This window comes from Triticum aestivum, chromosome 1B (genome assembly GCF_018294505.1).
Source record: "Triticum aestivum cultivar Chinese Spring chromosome 1B, IWGSC CS RefSeq v2.1, whole genome shotgun sequence".
Classification (NCBI taxonomy): domain Eukaryota; kingdom Viridiplantae; phylum Streptophyta; class Magnoliopsida; order Poales; family Poaceae; genus Triticum; species Triticum aestivum.
The window spans coordinates 609,806,150-609,830,607 of NC_057795.1; the positions used below are offsets into that span (position 1 = coordinate 609,806,150).

General features: G+C 48.1%; 1 protein-coding gene across 1 annotated transcript; it reads right to left on the reverse strand.

Annotated features, from left to right (window-relative positions):
* Nucleotides 1–360: 360 nt before the first annotated feature.
* Nucleotides 361–1,812, reverse strand: LOC123097020 (uncharacterized). The gene has a single exon (XM_044518790.1). The coding sequence runs from the start codon at nucleotides 1,745–1,747 to the stop codon at nucleotides 428–430; it is 1,320 nt and encodes a 439-aa protein (XP_044374725.1). The 5' UTR covers nucleotides 1,748–1,812; the 3' UTR covers nucleotides 361–427.
* Nucleotides 1,813–24,458: the final 22,646 nt, after the last annotated feature.

Consider the following 24,458-nt stretch of genomic DNA (forward strand, 5'->3'; position numbering starts at 1 on the left):
AGATCTAATTTTAGATTAAAAATTGCCTGCTCGGCGCTTCGGTCAAATACCACATGTTTTTAACTTAATCTCTACTTATAGCAAATTAAGCAGCAATCCAGGAGATAGTGCTACAGGTGCGAATGAAATGTCAATTACTATTTGTTCAACAGAACATCAAAGATTCAGCTAGCACACCAAGTGTTAAAAGAAGTCTAAAACTAAGAATGAAACACAGAGGCAACATTCTGCACCGCAAGACCAAATCATGCTGCACATGGCAGTTATATCCTATTTAGCAGGGCAACGCTTGCAACATTTGTTCTTTGCCTTGACGCTGCGCCAGGATCAATTTCGTAGCCAATGCACAGGTGCACGTAATAAATAAATTAACTTGCATCTTCAATAAGTCTACCACACTCAGATCTTAAGATTTCTGTAGCTGTTCCTAATAGTACCGACTCATAGCAACTGACCCAAAGATAATTGACACAACTATTGGTCCCCATAAATGGTAAGCAATTTTTGATATAGCTCTTCTCAGTTTATTCCGCTTGATTCCACCGCGCGCCAAGCGAGACATGAACAAGGCTGGCCAATCCACCTCAAATGGGACAGCCATCGTGACAATGCCGCAAAACCAGTCGGTGACATTGTCCATCGCCCCAGTTTGGAGATGTACAATGTGCACGCAATCTTGATTGTCCTTGACAAGCAGTTTACCGCTTATCTCGCTCACGCACACACATTGCACCAGGTTGACCGCACTGTGCTTGGGTTGTTTTAGCTCAATCATCTTGGTGTAATGCCAGCAGTCTGCCGTGGCATCTTCACTCTTGTTGTCACCTTGATGTGTCCAGATCTCCAGCCCGGTGCAGTCCGTATATAAACCAAGCAACGATAGCTTCCCGTCACTGGTGACATTAAGCAGGGCACTGGAAAACTTGAGGCCGAGGTGGTTCGGTGTGACTGGTAGCTTAGTTAAAGACATCCGCGTGGTCTTAGCACACACATTGAGTGTGTAGAAGTTTGACATGTACCCAAAGAGCCAGTGTGCCATGCCTCGGCACACGACAATGTTGACCTGCTGTGGCACCACATGTCCGGCATAATCCACAGGTTTAAACCAGTTTATAGGCGTTCTCCAGCTCGACTCATTGGACGCGAACACGTGAAAATTGTACTGTGTGTCGAAGCTGATGATGAACACTTTGAAGGACGAGTAGACTGACGGCGCCGCCCCTCGCCGTTTGGCCCGGCAACAATCCGCACGGGTTACAATGGTACATCCATTTATTCGAGAAGACGTATTGTCGAATTTCAACGGAGGCAGCCGGCGACTTGTGCCGGCGATTGGATCGCACACTGTCAGGATCACGCTGTTGGGGGCGTCGAGTGAGACGGCGCACACAACAACAAGGCCACGGCGCGAGGTGAGCACCACTGCCTGGTTGCCCTGAGGCTGATCAGGGATGGCGAGGAAGCGCTGGCGCTCTCCGAGGGGGGACCATGGCACCGGGGTGAAGGACGGCATGGGCGTAGCCGTAGAGCTCCCTTCTGTTGGTTCTTGACGGGGCTGTTGCACCGCAAAGAAGCCGAGTAGGGAGGACTGGTGGCTCACGCTCTCCGGCCAGCGGCGGCGGAGAAAAGACGGCTCGGCGATGAGGAGGTGGCATCGTTTGCACGTCGCGGCGCAGCGGAAGAGGGCTGCCACATCCCTCACGCGCAACAGGATCTCCACCACCACGTCGTCGGGAAGCGTCTCCATCGATCCTCCTCCTAGGGCCGGCGCGCGGTGCACTTGCGAGCGAGAGATCGACGTGCGATCGTGCGTTTCTTCCCGTATTCTTTTATCTAGACCTTTTTCCAGAGATTTGATCCTTCCCGTATTCTTTTCCAATGAGGTATCGTGGTACAACTTTCTTTCTCGAGACTTGTGGAGAGTACCCAGAGTGACGTGCGAGATACAGTGGTATTTTTTTTTTATAATTGGTACTCCCTCCGTTTCAAAATAGATAATCCAACTTTATACTAAAGTCTATTTGGATTCAGATATTTGTTTTCTGTTGAGTTTGGTTTCTGAGAGAGTGAATTCCGGTTTTTACCCCCTATTTTGACATTTTTGACACTAATTACTCCATTTAGCGAGATTTCATTTGTTTTACCTCATTTAACAAAAACGTTGCCACAATTTACCCTGTTTAAAATTTTGTGAGCATTCTGACCGGTCGGTCACAATTTTTAGGTCGTCCAGCTGGCAATGCCACATCAGTGGTTATTCCTGACTATTTTTCTTATTGATGAACCAACTTCTTCCGACCGGCTCAGCCCCATGGCGGTCGCTCACGTCACGTCGAACGCACAACGCCCAAGTCGGCCGCATGCCACGCTCGCCTCTCATGGCTTCTCGTTTGCATTGCTCGCCCCCAATCAAACATGCAAACTGATTTCAGTATAAGAACATCAAATTCCTATAGCTGCATCATCTGTTAACTCAACCATGTAGTTCCCGTTGGCCACCTTCTTTTGATAATAAACGTTGTCCAAAGGGTTGGAAACTAATTCCTTGATCTTCTCCTTTATATGAAAATAACTAATGAAATCCCTCTCAATCATCTCTGGCTCTGGATTCTTGTATCCACGAACATGTAAAACATGCCTAGCACTGCACATCTTGGTTGCCATCCACTTTGGCAAGAAAAATAAAAATGAGTTAGTGGCTGCAATCATAATAAATCATAATATACTCTAATAAGGTAAATAAACATGTTTCAGCATGCATCATAAGATACAAAGATCCAAATTTCCTTTACAGCTAGCAAGTAGCAACAGATGGTATCACGTGTACATATATTAACACTCTTCCGCTCAATATATTTGCTACCTAGATATTCAGATATGTAGGTGTATCCGAGTTAGTAAAGTAGTATATTTACACCACTTTAATCTAATGCATAGAACCATGCATACTTCAGATATTTAGGCCGTATATAATAACTGAAGAAACATATACATGATTTTAAATTATATCAGTAACAATTTCTCCTATAATTTATTAAATGGCAATATGCCATGCTGATCAAGTATAATCGTCCCATCAGAATACTTCAAACCAGAAACGAGTTGAGTAGGGAGAAAAATAGGCAGGAAAAAACTGTCAACGTGGCAAGCTAGCCGGTCAAAACGCACATAAAAATTAAAACAAGGTAAATTGTGGCAACACTTTTGCTAAATGGGGTAAAACATATGAAATCCCGCTAAATGAGGTAGTTGGTGTCAAAAATGTCAAAACAGGGGGTAAATACCAGAATTCACTCTTTCTGAGATGTGCGTGGATAAGCAGCCTAAACCCATCCGCTGGCACCGTGTGGTTTTCATTTCCAACGTATTTTATCAAAATTCACAAAACAATTTTATCAAATTTTTGAAAATTCAGTCATTTCAGTCGGTACTAAAATAATTGCCTAGCTGCCAGTCAAACTATTTCGGCAATTACGGTAGTACACATAAATTCAAATACTTATCAAATAGTTTTTTGAAAATTTGCAGACCTCAATGAAATTTTGCTAGAACTTTTGGCCAACATAAATAAAAACCAAAATCACATAAATTCAATGAAATCCCTTGATTTCGGCAACGGGTTAAATGAGTTTGAAATTGAAATGCAAAACCATGGCAAGCACTAGCTCATCACATTTATGTGAAGGCCTTCGCACGTATGTCATATAATTAGCTGGATGAACTTCTATGAATGACGATGAAAATATTTGGTTAGTCCATGAAAAGCAAAATAATCAATTAGTTGGTGGATTTTCAGCGTATAAATGGAGCGCCTGGCTCAGGTTGAATAGAGAGATGGACCTAGGGCGAACATCACAAGATGACACCCCATAGGAGACAAATATGAAGACAGAAGAGAGGATGCCACACTAGATCTTTTCTTAGGGTTTGAGTTTTTTCTTCAGGGATTTGTGAGAGTTGTGACCCAACAAAAAAAAAGGAACTTTTGGGTAAGTAAACGGTAGAGCAAGAAAATGCTTCAACTGAAATCTACGAAATAATCTAAGTCTACCTGACCCCATTCTTGTTTCATGTTAGATGTTCTCTGAACTACCTTCTCCGCTCGGGTTTACTAGGCTCACTCGTACCAGTGCAAACCTTGACCATAATTTGAAGTAATAAAATATAATTACAAAAATTATAATGTGAGGATCTTCTTTCAGATACAAATCTAACTGTAAACATATTGTAGCATATAAATCATATAAATGTACCCAAATTAATATGCATATGGCAATTGTTGATTCAACAAAGAGACCATCCCTGTGTCCGCAATCTTATGTAATTTCTCTTTGCATCTCTCGATGTTCAAGCTTCGTCCCCAGCGTTATTTCTCTTTGCATCTCAAGATGTTTTTTTTGTGGGATGCGCCCTCCTGTTTGCATCTCAGGAACTCACGGAAAGATATCACAACACAACTCTAAAAGTAAAATAAGTCATACAAGCATCGTATTAGAAGCCAAGGGCCTTGAGGGCTCGAATACAAGTGCTCGAACATAACGAGTCAGCGGAAGCAACAATATCTGAGTACAGACATAAGTTAAACAAGTTGCCATAAGATGGCTAGCACAAACTGGGATACAGATCGAAAGAGGCGCAGACCTCCTGCCTGGGATCCCCTAACTACTCCTCAAGTCGAACTCCACGTAGAATCATCCTAGGGATCCTCTGGCTCCTGTACTCTAGCATCTGGTTGCGACAACTAGGTATAGAAAGGGGGAAAAGGGGGAGCAAAGCAACCGTGAGTACTCATCCAAAGTACTCGCAAGTAAGGATCTACACTACATATGCATGGGTATATGTGTAAAGAGGCAATATCGGTGGACTGAAGTGTAGAATGCCAGAATAAGAGGGGGATAGCTAGTCCTATTGAAGACTACGCTTCTGGCAGCCTCCATCTTGCAGCATGTAGAAGAGAGTAGATGGTAAGTTCACCAAGTATCATCGCATAGCATAATCCTACCCGGCGATCCTCCCCTCGTCGCCTGTAGGATCGAAAGTATGTCTAGAGGGGGGTGATTAGACTACTTGATAAAATAAAAGCTTAGCCTTTTCCCAATTTTGAATTCTTGGCAGTTTTTAGCAACTTAGCACAAGTCAAGCAATCAACCTACACATGCATTTCTAGAGTATAGTAGCGGAAAGTAACACAATTGTATATGAAGGTAAAGGGGAGGACTTTGAGGAGGCAAGCACAATTTGGAGACACGGAGATTTTTGAGCCGTGGTTCCGATAGGTGGTGCTACCATACATCCACGTTGACGGAGAATTTAACCCACGAAGGGTAACGGTTGCGTGAGTCCACGGAGGGCTCCACCCATGAACGGTCCACGAAGTAGCAACCTTGTCTATCCCACCATGGCCGTCGCCCACGAAGGACTTGCCTCACTAGGGGTAGATCTTCACGAAGTAGGCGATCTCCTTGCCCGTACAAACTCCTTGGTTCAACTCCACAATCTTGTCGGAGCCAATCTAGGACACACCACTCTCCAAGAAGTAACAAATGGTGTGTTGATGATGAACTCCTTGCTCTTGTGCTTCAAATGATAGTATCCCCAACACTCAACTCTCTCACAGGATATGGATTTGGTGGAAAGAAGATTTGAGTGGAAAGCAACTTGGGGAAGGCTAGAGATCAAGATTCTTATGATAGGATTGGAATATCTTGACCTCAACACAAGTGTAGGTGGTTCTCTCTCAGAAAATGTAAGTTGGAAGTGTAGGCATGTTCTGATGGCTCTCTCAACAAATGAAGAGGAGGTGGAGGGGTATATAGAGCCTCCACACAAAATCTAACCATTACACACAACTTACCAATCTCGGTGGGACCGAATTGAGAAACTCGGTCAGACCGATTCAGTAAATCTAGTGACCGTTAGGATTTTCGGTGGGACTGTCATGAAACTCGGTAGGACCGATATGGTTAGGGTTAGGTCATAACGTAATCTCGGTGAGACCGATTACACAAACTCGGTGAGACCGATTTTGGTAATAAGCTAACGAGAGAGTTGGTCAGGTAAACTCGGTTGGACCGATTCGCTCATCTCGGTTGGACCGAAACGTTACGAAAGGGAAACATAGAGTTTACATTGCAATCTCGGTGGGACCGATCGCTCATCTCGGTGGGACCGAAATGTTACGAAGGGAAACAGAGAGATTACAATGCCATCTCGGTGAGACCGAGATCTCTATTGGCGAGACCGATTTGCCTAGGGTTTGTGGCAGTGGCTATGACATCTAAACTCGGTGGCGCCGGATAGAAAGAATCGGTGGGGCCGAGTTTGACTTTTGGTTTAGGTCATGTGTGGTTGTGAGAAAGTAGTTGACGGCTTTTGAGCATATCACTAAGCATGAGCAAGAACCTCATTAAGCAAGACCTCATCCCTCCTGAATAGTATTGGCTTTTCCTATAGACTCAATGTGATCTTGGATCACTAAAATAGAAAATGCAGAGTCTTAAGCTTTGAGCTTGAGCCAATCCTTTTGTCCTTAGCATTTTTAGGGGTCTACTTTTCTCATCCATGCTATGACAATCATTGAGCTTTCCTGAAATATTTATCTTGGGATAGCATTAGCTCAATGAGCTATATGTTGTTAGGAATTACCAAAACCACCTAGGGATAGTTGCACTTTCAATCTCCCCCTTTTTGATAATTGATGACAACATATAGATCAAAGCTTCGACAAGTGATAATAAGATTGAAAACATTGTCGCTTTGAGAAGTATGTGAAAAACAAGAACTCTCCCTAAATTTGTGCATAGTTTAAGATTTGCTTTGGACTGCAAATGCACAATGAATTAGGATCATGGGTTACTCTTCCATGTCACATACATCTTGGTGGAGCGCTCAAAATGATAATAAGTAAACACATGCACTCATCACCATGCAAAGTGAATGATCATATGAGGATATAAGAGATAATATCATCCAACAAGCATTAATGTAGCATAGCATATGATCAAACACATGATCATCCAAGTATCACACAAACGCAGAATGTATCTCAAACAAGCAAACAAATAAAGTTCAACCACCAAAAACAAGAGATAACAAAAGCAACACTCTCTCTTGAAGCCTATGATCTATACATTTTCTCCCCCTTTGGCAACAACTTACCAAAAAGTTCAGAAAAAATGCATAGTGCTAAATCGAATCTCAGGCTTGGTCTTAATGTGGTGGTGTAGAAATGACTACAAGGACGCAGGCATCGGTTGAGGTTGATGGAGCTGGTGGAGTGGCTACTGGAGCTGGTGGCACTGAAGCTGTTGCTGGTGCTGATGAAGTTGCTCTGGTGTCTGTCACTGGCACTGCAGCAGATCTCTGGCCTCTAGGCACTCTAGCAAATGTATCTGTGGTAGACTTGCCCTTCTTCTCCTCCACTTCCTCCTGTAGTTTCTCAACAACTGATTGTATCTCAGTGACCTTCATATCTAAATCATAGAACTTCTGCTCCATGATTCTCTCCAAGCTCTTCTAGTTTTGTGTCAGGGTGGACAAACCCTTCTCAATCCTCAGAGTGGAGGCAATCAAATAGCCAAGCTAATCTTGCTTGCTCTTCAGGAAATACTGAGATGCATCATCAATGGTTGGCATCTTTGTAGACTTCTCTGTCCTTGCCTTCTCCTTCTTTTCTTGTGCTTGCATAGATGATGGTTCATTCTCATCCATCACTACAGTGTTGTCCTCAAAGTCTGGGTAGATGGGCAAGTGTTCCTTGTCCAAGAGGTAAGTGCCAGTGCCCATCTTGGAGTTGATGAGCTCCTGAATCTGTGGGGCATATCCACAACTCCTCTTCTGGTTAGCAGCTGTCCTCTTGATAGTCTCAACAATTAAGCTCTTGACTTTGAACTTCTGAGGCACATCAAATATGTGAAGCAAATTAATTGCATGGCCTCTGATCATCTTGTGATCACATGACTTTGGCAACAGAGTATGCCTGAGGATCCAGTTGATTGTTGGCAATCCTGACAGCAGATAGTGTACTAATCCAAGCTTATGAGTTTCAAGAGCAGCATCTGGGATCTCTCCGTACATGTGTGCCATGGAGTTTTGATCCTTCTTCTTATTGGCATAAACATCCAAGTCGTCTTCATTTTCCTTAAGAGCTTTAATCAATTTTGCCCATTCTTCAATAGTTGATTGGTACTTAGTACCTTCAAACATCCAGACAATCCTTCCATCTTGGTAGAAATGAGCTGTGGAGTAGAACTGCATAATAAGCTCATCATTCCACTTTGTGAGCTTCTGCCCAACAAAGTTTTCTACCCCACAAGACTTGAAACTATCATAGACTCCAGGATAATGTTCTTCATTTTTCCTGATGTACTCCCAGTCCACCCATCTCATACCACAAACAATTGGCTTCTTATCAAGCAGCACTATCTCATAGAAGTCCTGCGGTTCCTTTGTATGGAACCTATAGTCCACATCAATCCTTCTCCTGACAGCATAGGGATTTGTCAATCTCCATTGTCTGAGTCCTGCATCCTTCCTGAGCTTCATCTCCTCAGCTAATGGATGAGCATCATTATGATCTGGAATTTTGGGCTTCAACTTCCTCAAGATATGTGACTCATCATCTTCTTCCTTTTCAGTAGCTTCATGCACTGGGGCCTTGTTCTTCTCTGCAGCAGGAATACTCCTGGTGTTCCTCTTGGGTGTAGCTTTAGGCTTAGGTGCAGCTGCCTTGGGAGTTTCTTTGGGCTTTGATGGAGCAGCCCTTGATCTTATAGCATCTCCTATAAGCTTTTGAGCTTTAGGTGCTGGTGCAGCAACCTCTTCCTCTTCTTCCACCATAGAGGGTTTTCCAACTACTCTGGCCATAGTCTTCTTAGCTCTTTCTTTCCTTTTCTTTTCTGCCACTTCTTGCTCTTTGGGTTCAGATCCCAAAGTCTCTTGAGTTGATCCTCTGACCTTCAACATAGGTGTTCTCTTGGCTGGAACTTTCCTGTTCATGCCAGGCTTGGTGGCAGCAGCTGTGCCATATTCTTTCTTCAGCACCTTCCTGGATGTGGCTTCATCCTCTTCTTCCACATAGTCCCCATCTTCAGAATCTGAGGTTCTTTTCTTTCTGGCCCTGGTGGCAGCCTTTGGCAAGTTGCTGGGTGTGCTCCTACTGCCCTCATCTGAGGTACTGGAGGGACTAGTGCCCTCACTCAAGTGAACTTGCTCTTCATCTCTGTTCTGGCTGTCACTCTGATCTGACATAGTGCAAACTCTGACAGTAGACCCTGTGAATAGATATAGATGAGATAGAGGGGATGAGCATCACAAAGCATGGAGGTTTTTGCGAAAGAATGAGTTAAAAGCTTAGTTTTAGTTTTCCACAGAAAGCATTTCGGATCTACCGATTTGTAAACTCGGTGATACTGAAGTAGCATTTGGAACCTAAACTAGTGAACTCGGTCAGACCGAGTCACAGTTCCGTGGCACAGAGACTGCTAGGGTTTCACAAAGTCCTGAACTCGGTCACACCGATTTGCAATTCTCGGTCAGACCGAGAATCACATGTGCAATGGCCTGAACCAAATCTGTGGAACATGTTGGGGAACGTTGCATAAAATAAAAAATTTCGTATGTTCACCAAGATCAATCTATGAGTTCATCTAGCAATGAGAGAGAGGAGTGCATCTACATACCCTTGTAGATCGCGTGCAGAAGCGTTCAAGAGAACGGGGTTGAGGGAGTTGTTCTCGTCGTGATCCAAATCACCGGAGATCCTAGCGCCGAACGGACGGCACCTCCGCGTTCCACACACGTACGATCAGCGTGACGTCTCCTCCTTCTTGATCCAGCAAGGGGGGAAGGAGAGGTTGATGAAGATCCAGCAGCACGACGACGTGGTGGTGGATGCAGCAGGGTTCTGGCAGGGCTTCGCCAAGCAACTACGGAAGGAGGAGGTGTAGCAGGGAGGGGAGGGAGGCGCCAGGGTGTTGGGTGCGGCTTCCCTCCCACCCCTCCTCTTTATATAGGGACCCCCAGGGGGGCGCCGGCCCTAGAGATGGGATCTCTAGGGGCGGGCGGCGGCCAAGGGGGGTGGAGTGCCCCCCAAGGCAAGTGGAGGCGCCCCCTCCCCTAGGGTTCCCAACCCTAGGCACAGAGGGGGGCCCGGGGGGGGGGGCGCACCAGCCCACTAGGGGCTGGTTCCCCTCCCACTTCAGCCCACGGGGCCCTCCGGGATAGGTGGCCCCACCCAGTGGCCCCCCGGGACCCTTCCGGTGGTCCCTGTACAATACCGGTGACCCCCGAAACTCTCCTGATGGCCGAAACTACACTTCCTATGTATAATTCTTTACCTCCGGACCATTCCGGAACTCCTCGTGACGTCCGGGATCTCATCCGGGACTCCGAACAACTTTCAGTTTGCTGCATACTCATATTCATACAACCCTAGCGTCACCGAACCTTAAGTGTGTAGACCCTACGGGTTCGGGAGACATGTAGACATGACCGAGACGACTCTCCGGTCAATAACCAACAACGGGATCTGGATACCCATGTTGGCTCCTACATACTCCTCGATGATCTCATCTGATGAACCACGATGTCGAGGATTTAAGTAACCCCGTATACAATTCCCTTTGTCAATCGGTATGTTACTTGCCCGAGATTCGATCGTCGGTATCCCAATACCTCGTTCAATCTCGTTACCGGCAAGTCACTTTACTCGTACCGTAATGCATGATCCCGTGACCAGACACTTGGTCACTTTGAGCTCATTATGATGATGCACTACTGAGTGGGCCCAGTGATACCTCTCCGTCATACGGAGTGACAAATCCCGATCTCGATCCGTGTCAACCCAATAGACACTTTCGGAGATACCTGTAGTGCACCTTTATAGTCACCCAGTTACGTTGTGATGTTTGGTACACCCAAAGAACTCCTACGGTATCCGGGAGTTACACGATCTCATGGTCTAAGGAAAAGATACTTGACATTGGAAAAGCTCTAGCAAACGAACTACGATCTTTCTGCTATGCTTAGGATTGGGTCTTGTCCATCACATCATTCTCCTAATGATGTGATCCTGTTATCAATGACATCTAACACTACTAGAAAAACACCTACTAATGGCGCACCTAATATGGCCATTAATGGCGCATCTGTGGTGCGCCACTAACAGCACGCCATTAGTAATTTTTACTAATGGCGCACCGGTGGTGCACCATTAGTATCTGGTATACTAATGGCGCACCACTGGTGTGCCATTAGTATAGGCCACGGTGCGCCATTAGTATGCCTCCCAGGGGCCAGGTGCTTTGGATACTAATGGCGCACCACAACTGGATGCGCCATTAGTAACCGCGGCATACTAATGGCGCACTTTCCTGTGATGCGCCATTAGTGATGCGCCATTTTGAATCTAGATCTGGATCGTGATTTTTTGCCCATTTTTTGCTCGTTTTTTTTGCTTGTTTCTTGGCACGACAATATTCTCAAATTTTGTTCCTGTTTTTGGATCTTGTTGCCATGGTCTTTTGCCGGAGAGGAGTTCGCCGGAGAGGAGGAGAAGGAGCTCACCGGAGAGGAGGGAGGAGGAGCTCACCGGAGAGGAGGGAGGGAGGAGGAGCTCACCGGAGAGGAGGGAGGAGGAGCTCGCCGGAGAGGAGGGAGGAGGAGCTCACCAGAGAGGAGGGAGGAGGAGCTCACCGGAGAGGAGGGGATTTTTTGCCTCACCGGAGAGGAGGGAGGAGGGAGAGGAGGGAGGAGGAGCTCACCGGAGAGGAGGGAGAAGAAACCATGAGGGGAGGGGAGGGGAGGGGAGGGGAGGAGGGAGGAGGGAGGAGGGAGGAGGAGGTCGCCGGAGAGGAGGGAGAAGAAACCATGAGGGGAGGGGAGGGGAGGGGAGGGGAGAAGGGAGGAGGGAGGAGGGAGGAGGGAGGAGGGAGGAGGAGGTCGCCGGAGAGGAGGAGGAGGTCACCGGAGAGGAGAAGTATGGTGGAGGAGAGAAGGGAAGATGAAATGAAGAGAGGAGGAGAGGACCAGCCATATATACGGCATACTAATGGCGCACCGCCGGCAGGTGCGCCATTAGTAATTTTTTTTTATTTTTTTGATTTATTTTAAATTTTGAAGGCGGGAAGATACTAATGGCGCACCACGGGCAGGTGCGCCATTAGTAATTTTTTTTATTTTTTTGATTTATTTTAAATTTTGAAGGCGGGAAGATACTAATGGCGCACCACGGGCAGGTGCGCCATTAGTAATTTTTTTTTATTTTTTTGATTTATTTTAAATTTTGAAGGCGGGAAGATACTAATGGCGCACCACGGGCAGGTGCGCCATTAGTAAATTTTTTTTATTTTTTTGATTTATTTTGAATTTTGAAGGCGGGAAGATACTAATGGCGCACCATGGTCACGTGCGCCATTAGTAATTTTTTTTATTTTTTTGATTTATTTTGAATTTTGAAGGCGGGAAGATACTAATGGCGCACCATGGGCAGGTGCGCCATTAGTAAGTTTGAATTTTTTTGATTTTTTTGCCTCTCTAGATCTTAAAAGCCCTGTATCTTTTTTTTCTGTTAGGTTTTTGAGGATTTTGGAAATGTTTAACGGGGTTCCCCCCGTTAAATTTGGATGTAACTTTTCGAGTAGATGATTTTTCATATAAAAAACTTTTTCATCCGAGTTAGTATGCAAAAGTTATGCCCATTTTTACAAATTCTCGCGAGATTTTGCAAATGAAGTCAAAATTCATATTTGCAAATTTTCCCAACAACTAGGCCACATATCACATGGGAAACTTATTTTCTTTTATTTTTTTGACATTTTTATCATTTTGTTTTATTTTTTTTAAAACAGAAAAGGCGATCCACGGGGGGGGGGGGGGGGGGGGGGTGTGCATTCGGTGGAAGTGGTGGCCAAGGTTACTAATGGCACACCGTGGCATGGTGCGCCATTACTAGTTTAACTAGTAATGGCGCACCACACCCACGGTGCGCCATTAGTATGTTTGGACAGGCGCACTAGTTCAAAAAAAATAATGGTGATACTAATGGCGCACCGTAGGCAGGGTGCGCCATTAGTAGTTTTAACACTAATGGCGCATCAGAAGGTTGTGCGCCATTAGTATATACTAATGGCGCACCACATGTCTGGTGCGCCATTAGTGTCATTTCCATCTATAGCCCTTTTCCTAGTAGTGTAATGTCCATAGTTAGGAAACCATGACTATGTGTTGATCAATGAGCTAGTCAACTAGAGGTTCACTAGGGACATGTTGTGGTCTAAGTATTCACACATGTATTACGATTTACGGACAATACAATTATAGCATGAATAAAAGACAATTATCATGAACAAGGAAATATAATAATAATCCTTTTATTATTGCCTCTAGGGCATATTTCCAACAGTGTCCCACTTGCACTAGAGTCAATAATATAGTTACATTGTGATGAATCGAACACCCATAGAGTTCTGGTGTTGATCATGTTTTGCTCGCGGAAGAGGTTTAGTCAACGGATCTGCGACATTCAGATCCGTATGTACTTTGCAAATATCTATGTCTCCATCTTGAACATTTTCAAGGATGGAGTTGAAACGACGCTTGATGTGCCTAGTCTTCTTGTGAAACCTGGGATCCTTGGCAAGGGCAATAGCTCCAGTGTTGTCACAAAAGAGAGTGATTGGCCCCGACGCATTGCGTATGACTCCTAGGTCGGTGATGAACTCCTTCATCCATATTGCTTCATGTGCTGCCTCCGAGGTTGCCATGTACTCCGCTTCACATGTAGATCCCGCCACGACGCTCTGCTTGCAACTGCACCAGCTTACTGCTCCACGATTCAACATATACATGTATCCGGTTTGTGACATAGAGTCATCCAGATCTGTGTCGAAGCTAGCATCGACGTAACCCTTTACGACGAGCTCTTCATCACCTCCATAAACAATAAACATGTCCTTTGTCCTTTTCAGGTACTTCAGGATATTCTTGACCGCTGTCCAGTGTTCCTTGCCGGGATTACTTTGGTACCTTCCTATCAAACTTACGGCAAGGTTTACATCAGGTCTAGTACATAGCATGGCATACATAATATATCCTATGGCTGAGGCATAGGGGATGACACTCATCTCTTCTTTATCTTTTGCCGTGGTCAAGCATTGAGTCGAGCTCAATCTCACACCTTGCAATACAGGCAAGAACCCTTTCTTGGACTGATCCATTTTGAACTTCTTCAAAATCTTATCATGGTATGTGCTTTGTGAAAGACCTATGAGGCGTCTCGATCTATCCCTATAGATCTTGATGCCTAATATGTAAGCAGCTTCTCCAAGGTCCTTCATTGAAAAACACTTATTCAAGTAGGCCTTAATGCTGTCCAAAAGTTCTATATCATTTCCCATCAAAAGTATGTCATCTACATATAATATGAGAAATGCTACAGAGCTCCCACTCACTTTCTTGTAAACGCAGGCTTCTCCATAAGTCTGCATAAACCCAAACGCCTTGATCATCTCATCAAAGCGAATGTTCCAACTCCGAGATGCTTGCACCAGCCCATAAATGGATCGTTGGAGCTTGCATACCTTGTTAGCATTCTTAGGATCGACAAAACCCTCCGGCTGCATCATATACAGTTCTTCCTTAAGATAGCCATTAAGGAATGCCGTTTTGACGTCCATCTGCCATATCTCATAATCATAGTATGCGACAATTGCTAACATGATTCAGACAGACTTCAGCTTCGCCACGGGAGAGAAAGTCTCATAGTAGTCAACCCCTTGAACTTGCCGATAACCTTTAGCGACAAGTAGAGCTTTATAGATGGTAATATTACCATCCGCGTCCGTCTTCTTCTTAAAGATCCATTTGTTTTCTATCGCTCGTTGAGGGAGTCCTGGATTAGGGGGTGTCCGGATGGCCGGACTCCCGGACTATGAAGATACAAGACTGAAGACCCCGTCCCGTGTCCGGATGGGACTTTCCTTGGTGTGGAAGGCAAGCTTGGCGATACGATATAAAGATCTCCTCCCATTGTAACCGACTCTGTGTAACCCTAGCCCTCTCCGGTGTCTATATAAACCGGAGAGTTTTAGTCCGTAGGACGAACAACAATCATACCATAGGCTAGCTTCTAGGGTTTAGCCGCTCTGATCTCGTGGTAGATCCACTCTTGTACTACCCATATCATCAATATTAATCAAGCAGGAGTAGGGTTTTACCTCCATCGAGAGGGCCCGAACCTGGGTAAAAAGATCGTGTCCCTGGTCTCCTGTTACCATCCGCCTAGACGCACAGTTCGGGACCCCCTACCCGAGATCCGCCGGTTTTGACACCGACATTGGTGCTTTCATTGAGAGTTCCTCTGTGTCGTCGCCTTTAGGCCCGATGGCTTCTTCGATCGTCAATCATGACGCGGTCCAGGGTGAGACCTTTCTCCCCGGACAGATCTTCGTATTCGGCGGCTTCGCACTGCGGGCCAACTCGTTTGGCCATTTGGAGCAGATCGAAAGCTACGCCCCTGGCCATCAGGTCAGGTTTGGAAGTTTAAATTACATGGCCGACATCCGCGGGGACTTGATCTTTGACGGATTCGAGCCATGGCCGAGCACGCCGCACTGTCACGATGGGCATGATTTAGCTCTGCTGCCGGACAACGCCCAGAGCGTCGCTCACGTGTCTGCTCCGACCATTAGCTCGGAGCCTACTGTGCTAGTCGGGGATGGACGGTTGGACGCCACCCCAGGAGCCGCAATCTCTACGGTGATAGAGCCGAATACCAGCCTAGTCCTTTGCAGGGCTCGTGACTCTAAGTTGCCGGACTCCGTTCCGGACTCTGTATATCACGCACCTCTTCCGGTCGAGCCCGATTGGGCTCCGATCATGGAGTTCACCGCCACGGACGTCTTTCAGCACTTGCCCTTTGGCGATATCCTGAATTCACTAAAGTCTCTCTCTTTGTCAGGAGAGCCCTGGCCGAACTACGGTCAGCATGGTTGGGATACGGACGACGAAGAAATTCGAGGCCCACCCACCACTCACTTCATAGCTACTTTCGACGATTTAACCGACATGCTCGACTTTGACTCCGAAGACATCGACGATATGGACACCGATGAAGGAGACGACCAAGAACCAGCACCTATAGGGAACTGGAAAGCCACCTCGTCATATGACATATACATGGTGGACACCCCCAAAGCAGGGGATGGCGAGGAAAAAATGGAGGATGACCCCTCCAAGAAGCAACCCAAGCGCCGACGTCAGCGGCGCCGCTCTAAGTCCCGCCAAAGCAAAAATGGCGATTCCAGCACCGGACAGTGCGGAAGACAACCCCCTCCAGCAGGATTCAGTGCAGGAGGACGAAGGAGCCAGCCCTCATGAGAGAGCGGCCGACAAAGAGGTTGAGGACGAAAACTATATGCCTCCCTCCGAAGATGAGGCAAGACTCGACGACGACGAATTCGTCGTGCCAGAGGATCCAGTCGAACAAGAGCGTTTCAAACGCAGGCTTATGGCCACGACAAGCAGCCTTAAGAAAAAACAGCAGCAGCTTAGAGCTGACCAAGACTTGCTAGCCGACAGATGGACCGAAGTCCTGGCGGCCGAAGAGTATAAACTCGAACGCCCCTCCAAGAGCTACCCAAAGCGCAGGCTGCTACCCCAACTTGAGGAGGAAGCAACTAAACCTACATCACCAGCGTACGATGCACCCGATCGGCCACCCCGTGGCCGCGATAGAGAAGCCTTCAGGCCCTCGACCCAAGCCACACCCCGATACCACTCAAAACATACCAGAGTACGGGGAGACGCGACAGACCTGCGAGACATATTGGAGAACAAGGCAAGGCAAACAAGATCGATCTACGGATCGTGTGGTCGCCCCGCTTCACGTGACGCTAGTCGTCACGCCGGACATGATAAGTACGGCCAGGCCGAATACAATAGACCAAGCTCATCCGAGCTGCATCGTGATATAGCCCAGTACTGGGGCGCCGCACACCCACTATGCTTCACAGACGAAGTAATGGATCACCAAATCCCCGAGAGCTTTAAACCCGTAAACATCGAATCATACGATGGCACAACAGATCCTGCGGTATGGATCGAGGATTATCTCCTTCATACCCACATGGCCTGTGGTGATGATCTACACGCCATCAAATACCTCCCGCTCAAGCTTAAAGGACCAGCTCGACATTGGCTTAATAGCCTGCGAGCAGAGTCAATTAGTTGTTGGGAGGACCTGGAATCTGCATTCCTTGACAACTTCCAGGGCGACCACCAGACGCCGATGACCTAAGCCACATAATCTAGCAGCCAGAGGAATCGGCCAGACAATTCTGGACATGGTTCCTAACCAAGAAAAATTAAATAGTCGACTGTCTGGACGCCGAGGCCCTTGCAGCCTTCAGGCACAACATCCGAGATGAATGGCTTGCCCGGCACCTAGGACAGCCCTCACGACACTCATGACCCGCTTTTGTGCGGGAGAAGACAGCTGGCTAGCTCGTAGCAATAGCATAACCAAGAGCCCTGGCAATCCGGATACCAAGGACAACAACGGCAGGTCACGTCGCAACAAGCATAAGCGCCGCATTAACGGCGACAATACTGAAGATACGGCCGTCAATGCCGGATTTAGAGGCTCTAAACCCGGTCAGCGGAAGAAGCCATTTAAAAGAAACCCTCCGGGCCCATCCATCTTAGACCGGATACTCGATCGCTCGTGCCAGATACATGACACCCCCGAACAGCCAGCCAACCACACCAACAGGGATTGTTGGGTGTTCAAGCAGGCATGCAAGTTAAGTGCCGAAACCAGAGACAAGGGGCTGCATAGCGATGACGAGGAAGAGCCTCGGCCGCCGAACAACAGAGGACAGAAGGGATTCCCCCCGCAAGTTCGGACGGTGAACATGATATACGCAACCCACATCCCCAAATGGGAGCGGAAGCGCGCTCTCAAGGACGTCTATGCGTTGGAGCCAGTCGCCCCAAAGTTCAACCCGTGGTCCTCCTGCCCGATCACTTTTGATCGAAGGTACCACCCCACTAGCATCCGTCACGGCGGATTCGCCGCATTGGTCCTAGACCCAATTATCGACGGATTTCACCTCACCAGAGTCCTAATGGACGACGGCAGCAGCCTGAACCTGCTTTATCAGGATACAATGCGAAAAATGGGCATCGATCCCTCAAGGATTAAACCCACAAAGACAACCTTCAAAGGCGTCATACCAGGTGTAGAAGCCAGCTATACAGGCTCGGTTACACTCGAAGTGGTCTTCGGATCCCCGGATAATTTCCGAAGCGAGGAGTTAATCTTCGACATAGTCCCATTCCGCAGTGGCTATCACGCCCTGCTCGGACGAACCGCATTTGCAAAATTCAACGCGGTGCCGCACTACGCATATCTCAAGCTCAAGATGCCAGGACCTCGCGGAGTCAGCACGGTAAAATGAAACATCGAACGCTCTCTCCGAACGGAGGAGCACACGGCGGCCCTGGCGGTGGAAGTACAGAGTAGCCTCTCAAGGAAATTCTCCAATCCAGGTGTCAAACGTCCGGACAACGTCAAGCGAGCCCGAAGTAACCTACAACAAATCCGGCTGGCACGTTCCGAGCAAGCATAGCAGTGCGGCCCCAACCCCAGCCCTCGCCAAATGGTGATATCGGTACCACGCGTACATAATTACGCCTTAGAGATACCATGGGCATAAGGGGAGGGGCACAACTACAACATGCCTAGAATGCATCTCAACCGCACTAAGGGGCTCCCTATTCTGCCATTTCCTTTTTACACACTTTCAGGACCCAACCATTTTGAAGGCCTGTCCGGCAGTACACTCGCCGAACACACGATGCAACAGCCAGGGAGAGAACAAGCCGCGTCAAATGTCCAGGTGGTCTATATAACGAGCTTAATAGCTATTTTACTTAAAATCCCACAGCTTGCCCTTGGAGGGGAACATGTCAAATAATCCCATCTCTTGCTTATCGCACTACTTGTATCGTTCTGCTTTCGTAGCAGCCCTCTTTTAATAAACAATACATAGATCTTATCTATTATTGTACTCATCTATTTTTATATACAAATATGTTCAGTCATGACATTCTGCAACCGTACACTTGGTACGGCCAATACACCAGGGGCTTAAACACCCCCTAACATGGTGTGAGAAGACCAAACACTCTCATGAGTGCGGCACCCCGAACTTATAGCATTATATGCATCGGCTCCGAATCATGTCTTTGGTCAATAGTTGGGTTTGCCCGGCTCCCATGTTTTGGTACCTTACGTTCCGCAATGTTGGCTAAGGTAGTGCTGGGAGAACTACTGCGATTGTGCCCCAGTTGAGCTGGGTTAACACCTCAGTAGAGAAAGCTAAAATTGACCGCCATGATAGTGTGAGAGACTGGTCGCTCTTCGCGAGGTTTTTTGAGTCCTTCAAGACTTATGCCGCTTAGAGCGAGGAACCGGACTTATCCGGCCTAGATGTGGATGGCGCCAAAACTCGGTCTTCCGAATACTAGGGGCTTCGCCGAAATTTAAAATTATAGAATTCTATGGCTAAGTGACAGTGATAAAGCATTATAAGTCCGACGGCCTGGTTCGTTGTGCTGAGCGCCTCCCTAGATGGACCCAAGAATGGGAACAAGATCGCTCAGGTTTATCCCGAACACCCTAGCACTCGTGGCATGGGGGTGGAAGCCAACGACTTGCATCTCTCAGATTTGATAAACGGCCGCACCGAAGGTAATATTTTAAATTAACAAGCGTTGCTTAACGCACATGAACAAAGTTTTCAGCGTACATGATAACAAATGCGAGTCTACTCAAAAATTACATCTTTGGAGCACTCATCCTCTATACGTCGGGCACCCTTCAGGACGCCCTTATAATACATCTCGGGCGTGCGATACTCCTTGCCCGGTGGTGGCGCGTCCGTGAAAAGCTTCTCCGCGTCCAGCTTTCCCCAATGCACTTTAGCACGGGCAAGGGCCCGACGGGCACCTTCAATGCAGACGGAGCGCTTGATGACCTCAATCCACGGACAAGCATCCACCAGCCGCCGCACCAGACTGAAGTAGCTCCTAGGCATGGCTTCCCTAGGCCATAGTCGAACTATGAGGCCCTTCATGGCCTGTTCGGCCACCTTGTGGAGCTCGACCAGCTGCTTCAGCTGGTCGCTCAGGGGCACCGGATGCTCGTCCTCAGCATACTGAGACCATAACACCTTTTCTGTTGAGCTCCCCTCCTCGGCTCGGTAAAACTCGGCAGCATCAGACACACTACGGGGCAGATCGGCGAACGCTCCTGGAGAGCTCCGGATTCGGGTAAGTAATAGATAATTTACTTTTACATGCTTGCTTTGCATAAAGAATGCCTTACCCGCCGCTATTTTCTTTATCGCCTCGATCTCCTAGAGGGCCTTCTGGGCTTCGGCCTTAGCGTTTTTGGCACCCTCAAGAGCCAAGGCGAGCTCGGACTCTCGAGTCTTTGAGTCACGCTCCAAACTCTCGTGTTTTTCCACGAGAGCCTGGAGCTCTTGCCGCACCTCCGCCACCCGCGCCTCCTGCTTCTCTCGCTCGGTGCGCTCCAAGGCCGCACTGTTCTCGGCCTTGGACACCGCCTCCTTCAGGGTCGCCACCTCGGTCGTGGCCCGTGTAACATTTACGTTGGTCGTGTCATTATTTGCAACCAAGTATTTCTATATACATTTACATGCAGTACTACGTACCCTCTTTGTCCTCGAGCTGCTTCTTGGCACGGCCGAGCTCGCTCTAGGACCGCTCGAGGCTCTCCTTCAATGCATTGACCTCCACAGTCAGTGCGACAGAGGTCAGCCTCGCAACCTGCATTCCCATATTGACATAATTTTATTAGACTCCTGCGTATATCTTTTTAGATCCTCATCTCGGCTTTTCTTTCCGAACACCGAACTGAGCATCAGGGGCTACTGTCTATGCGGTAACATTTTTATATGTTTTTGAACACATACCTCGAAGCCTGTTAACAGGCTTGTACAGGCTTCTGTCAGCCCGCTCTTGGCGGACTGAACCTTCTGAATCACCACACTCATAAGAGCGCGGTGTTCCTCGTCGTTGGAGGCGCCGTTAAGCACCTCCAGCAAATTGTCCGGCGCCTCCGGATGGAGGGAGGTCGCCGGCGTCGTAGGCTTGCCCTTCTTATGAAGGCGCCGCCTGTCGGACTATGGAACCATTGATGGTTTCGGAGCAGTGTCCGGCCCGGGGGCGGACTTGGATCCCTCCGGGGCTTTACCGCCTTTGGGCCTGGAGTCCAGGAGGTCGCCTTGCGGCGCCTCCAGGACCACCTCCTCCTGGTTTAGTCCCTTTCGGGACTCCACCTCGGTGTCGTTCATAGGGAGAGGGGAGGAGGCCGTCGGAAGTGAAATGCTATTCACATCCGACGAATCCAAGGAGCCGCTCGTCGAATCGTCGAGCTGAGCCTTGGGCGGACTGCATGATCAAATACGGTGTCAGAAAATGCCAAATAATGGAGGGGTGTCGTAAGTTATTCGGATAGCCGGACACTTACGATCTTGCCAGGGGCTTGACCCTGCACGGCCATTCCTCCCCACCGCCTTAGGCACCGGAGGCGTAGTCCAGCAGAAGGGTTTTCCCCTTCTTGGACCCTCCGGCCTCCCCAGTTGGGGCGGCCTTTCTTTTCTTTCCTCCCCCCGTCGGAGAGGGAGAGGCTTCTTCTTCTTCCTCCTCCTCGTCTTCAGAGGCGGAGGGTGCTTTGGGGTTATTGGGCGATGAACCCGACACCCCCAGGCGCCGGGAGCTCTTGTGAGTCTCCGTGGCCTTCTTCTTGGCCTTCTTCTCCGGCACCACGTGAGGTGCCGGAACCAGCAGCCCTGTAAATTGGGCGTCCGCTGGGTCTTCTGCTAAGGGAGCCGGACAGTTGATTTGTCCGGCCTTTTTCTGCCAGTCCTGTTAAAGAGATGGGGGTTTAGGTCCCGCATAGAATCAAATCTATGAAAAACAAATACCCCATAAAGGGAAAATTAAGCTCACCATGTTGGCTTGGCGCTCGGTGCAGAAACCGCGATCCTCGATGACGGGAGGAGAGACCTCAGAGCTCTTGAATAGCACCTTCCAGGCGTCCCCATGCTTTGTGTCGAAGAGCCGGGACAGAGTCTGATGCTGGGCTGGGTCGAACTCCCACAAGCTGAAAGCCCGTCGTTGACACGGGAGAATCCGGCGGAAGAGCATGACCTGGACTACATTGACGAGTTTAACCTTCCTGCCGATCAGATCTTTGATGCAGGTTTGAAGTCCGGTCACTTCCGCCGAACTACCCCACGATAGGCCCGTCTCTTTCCAAGATGTGAGCCATGTGGGGATACCAGATCGAAATTCAGGGGCTGCTGCGCATTCAGGGTCACACGGCTCAGTGATATAGAACCACCCCTATTGCCACCCTTTGATGGTCTCTACGAAGGCGCCCTCGAGCCATGTAACGTTGGCTATCTTGCCCACCATGGCACCTCCGCACTTCGCTTGGCGGGCACCCACGACCTTCGGCTTGACGCTGAAGATCTTCAGCCATACGCCAAAGTGAGGCTGGATGCGGAGGAAGGCCTCGCACACGACGATAAACGCCGAGATGTTGAGGATGAAGTTCGAGGCCAGATCGTGGAAGTCTAGGCCGTAGTAGAACATGAGCCCCCGGACGAGCGGGTGAAGAGGAAAACCCAGTCCGCGGAGGAAATGGGGGAGAAATAAAACCCTCTCATGGGGCCTAGGGGTGGGAATGAGTTGCCCCTCATCTGGCAGCCGGTGCGCGATGTCGTCAGACAAGTATCCGACCTTCCTCAACTTTTTGATTTGCCCCTCCGTGACGGAGGAGGCCATCCATCTACCTCCCGCTCCGGACATGATTGGAGAAGGTTGAGGTGGGAAGTGCGGGCTTGGGCGTTGGAGCTCGAGCGCGCAGGGACGAATAAGCAAAGGAGGAAGAAGGCGTGAATGGAAAGGGCGGATTCTTATCCCCTTATATGGTCGGCCGAAACTACGAGCCGCCACCAGCCTAATAAAACTCGCTTATCTCCCAAGTGTCGCGGTTAATGGCGCGGTTGGGTTACCCACGCCCGTATTGATGAGAATCCCGGAATAAGGGGACACGATCTCCGCTTTGACAAGACGTGCCATGGAAACCGCCTCACTAAACACGCTGAGGTGGAGCGGTATAATGAATAAAAGCCTGGTTGTGGCGTGATGTCATGTTGCGTAATACGTCAGCAGATCTGATTGGTGCAAATATTATTCTCTCTATGGTGGAATGTGGAACTTATTTTGCAGAGCCTGACACTATCCTGGTGTTCAACATCTTCTATGAAGTATTCGGAGGAGGAACTCGCCTTGCAATGCCGAAGACAACTTGCGCGCTAGACTCGTCGTCGTTGAAGCCTGGTTCAGGGGCTATTGAGGGAGTCCTGGATTAGGGGGTGTCCGGATGGCCGGACTATGACCTTTGGACGGATTCCCGGACTATGAAGATACAAGATTGAAGACCCCATCCCGTGTCCGGATGGGACTTTCCTTGGCGTGGAAGGCAAGCTTGGCGATACGATATGAAGATCTCCTCCCATTGTAACCGACTTTGTGTAACCCTAGCCCTCTCCGGTGTCTATATAAACCGGAGAGTTTTAGTCCGTAGGACGAACAACAATCATACCATAGGCTAGCTTCTAGGGTTTAGCCTCTCTGATCTCGTGGTAGATCCACTCTTGTACTACCCATATCATCAATATTAATCAAGTAGGAATAGGGTTTTACCTCCATCGAGAGGGCCCGAACCTGGGTAAAAACATCGTGTCCCTGGTCTCCTGTTACCATCCGCCTAGACGCACAGTTCGGGACCCCCTAGCCTAGAACCTGGGTAAAAACTCTTTTTACAGAAAGGATCCGTTCTTGGCAACAAAGATCTTGCCTTCGGATCTAATGTAGAAGGTATACCCAATGGTTTCCTTAGGGTATCCTATGAAGACGCATTTTTCCGACTTGGGTTCGAGCTTTTCAGGTTGAAGTTTCTCGACATAAGCATCGCATCCACAAACTTTTAGAAACGACAGCTTAGGTTTCTTCCCAAACCATAATTCATACGGTGTCGCGGATATAGACGGAGCCCTATTTAAAGTGAATGTAGCTGTCTCTAGAGCGTATCCCCAAAATGATAGCGGTAAATCGGTAAGAGACATCATAGATCGCACCATATCCAATAGAGTGCGATTACGACGTTCGGACACACCATTACGCTGAGGTGTTCCAGGCGGCGTGAGTTGTGAAACGATTCCACATTTTCTTAAGTGCGTACCAAATTCATGACTTAAATATTCTCCTCCACGATCTGATCGTAAGAACTTTATTTTTCGATCACGTTGATTCTCTACTTCATTCTGAAATTCCTTGAACTTTTCAAAGGTCTCAGACTT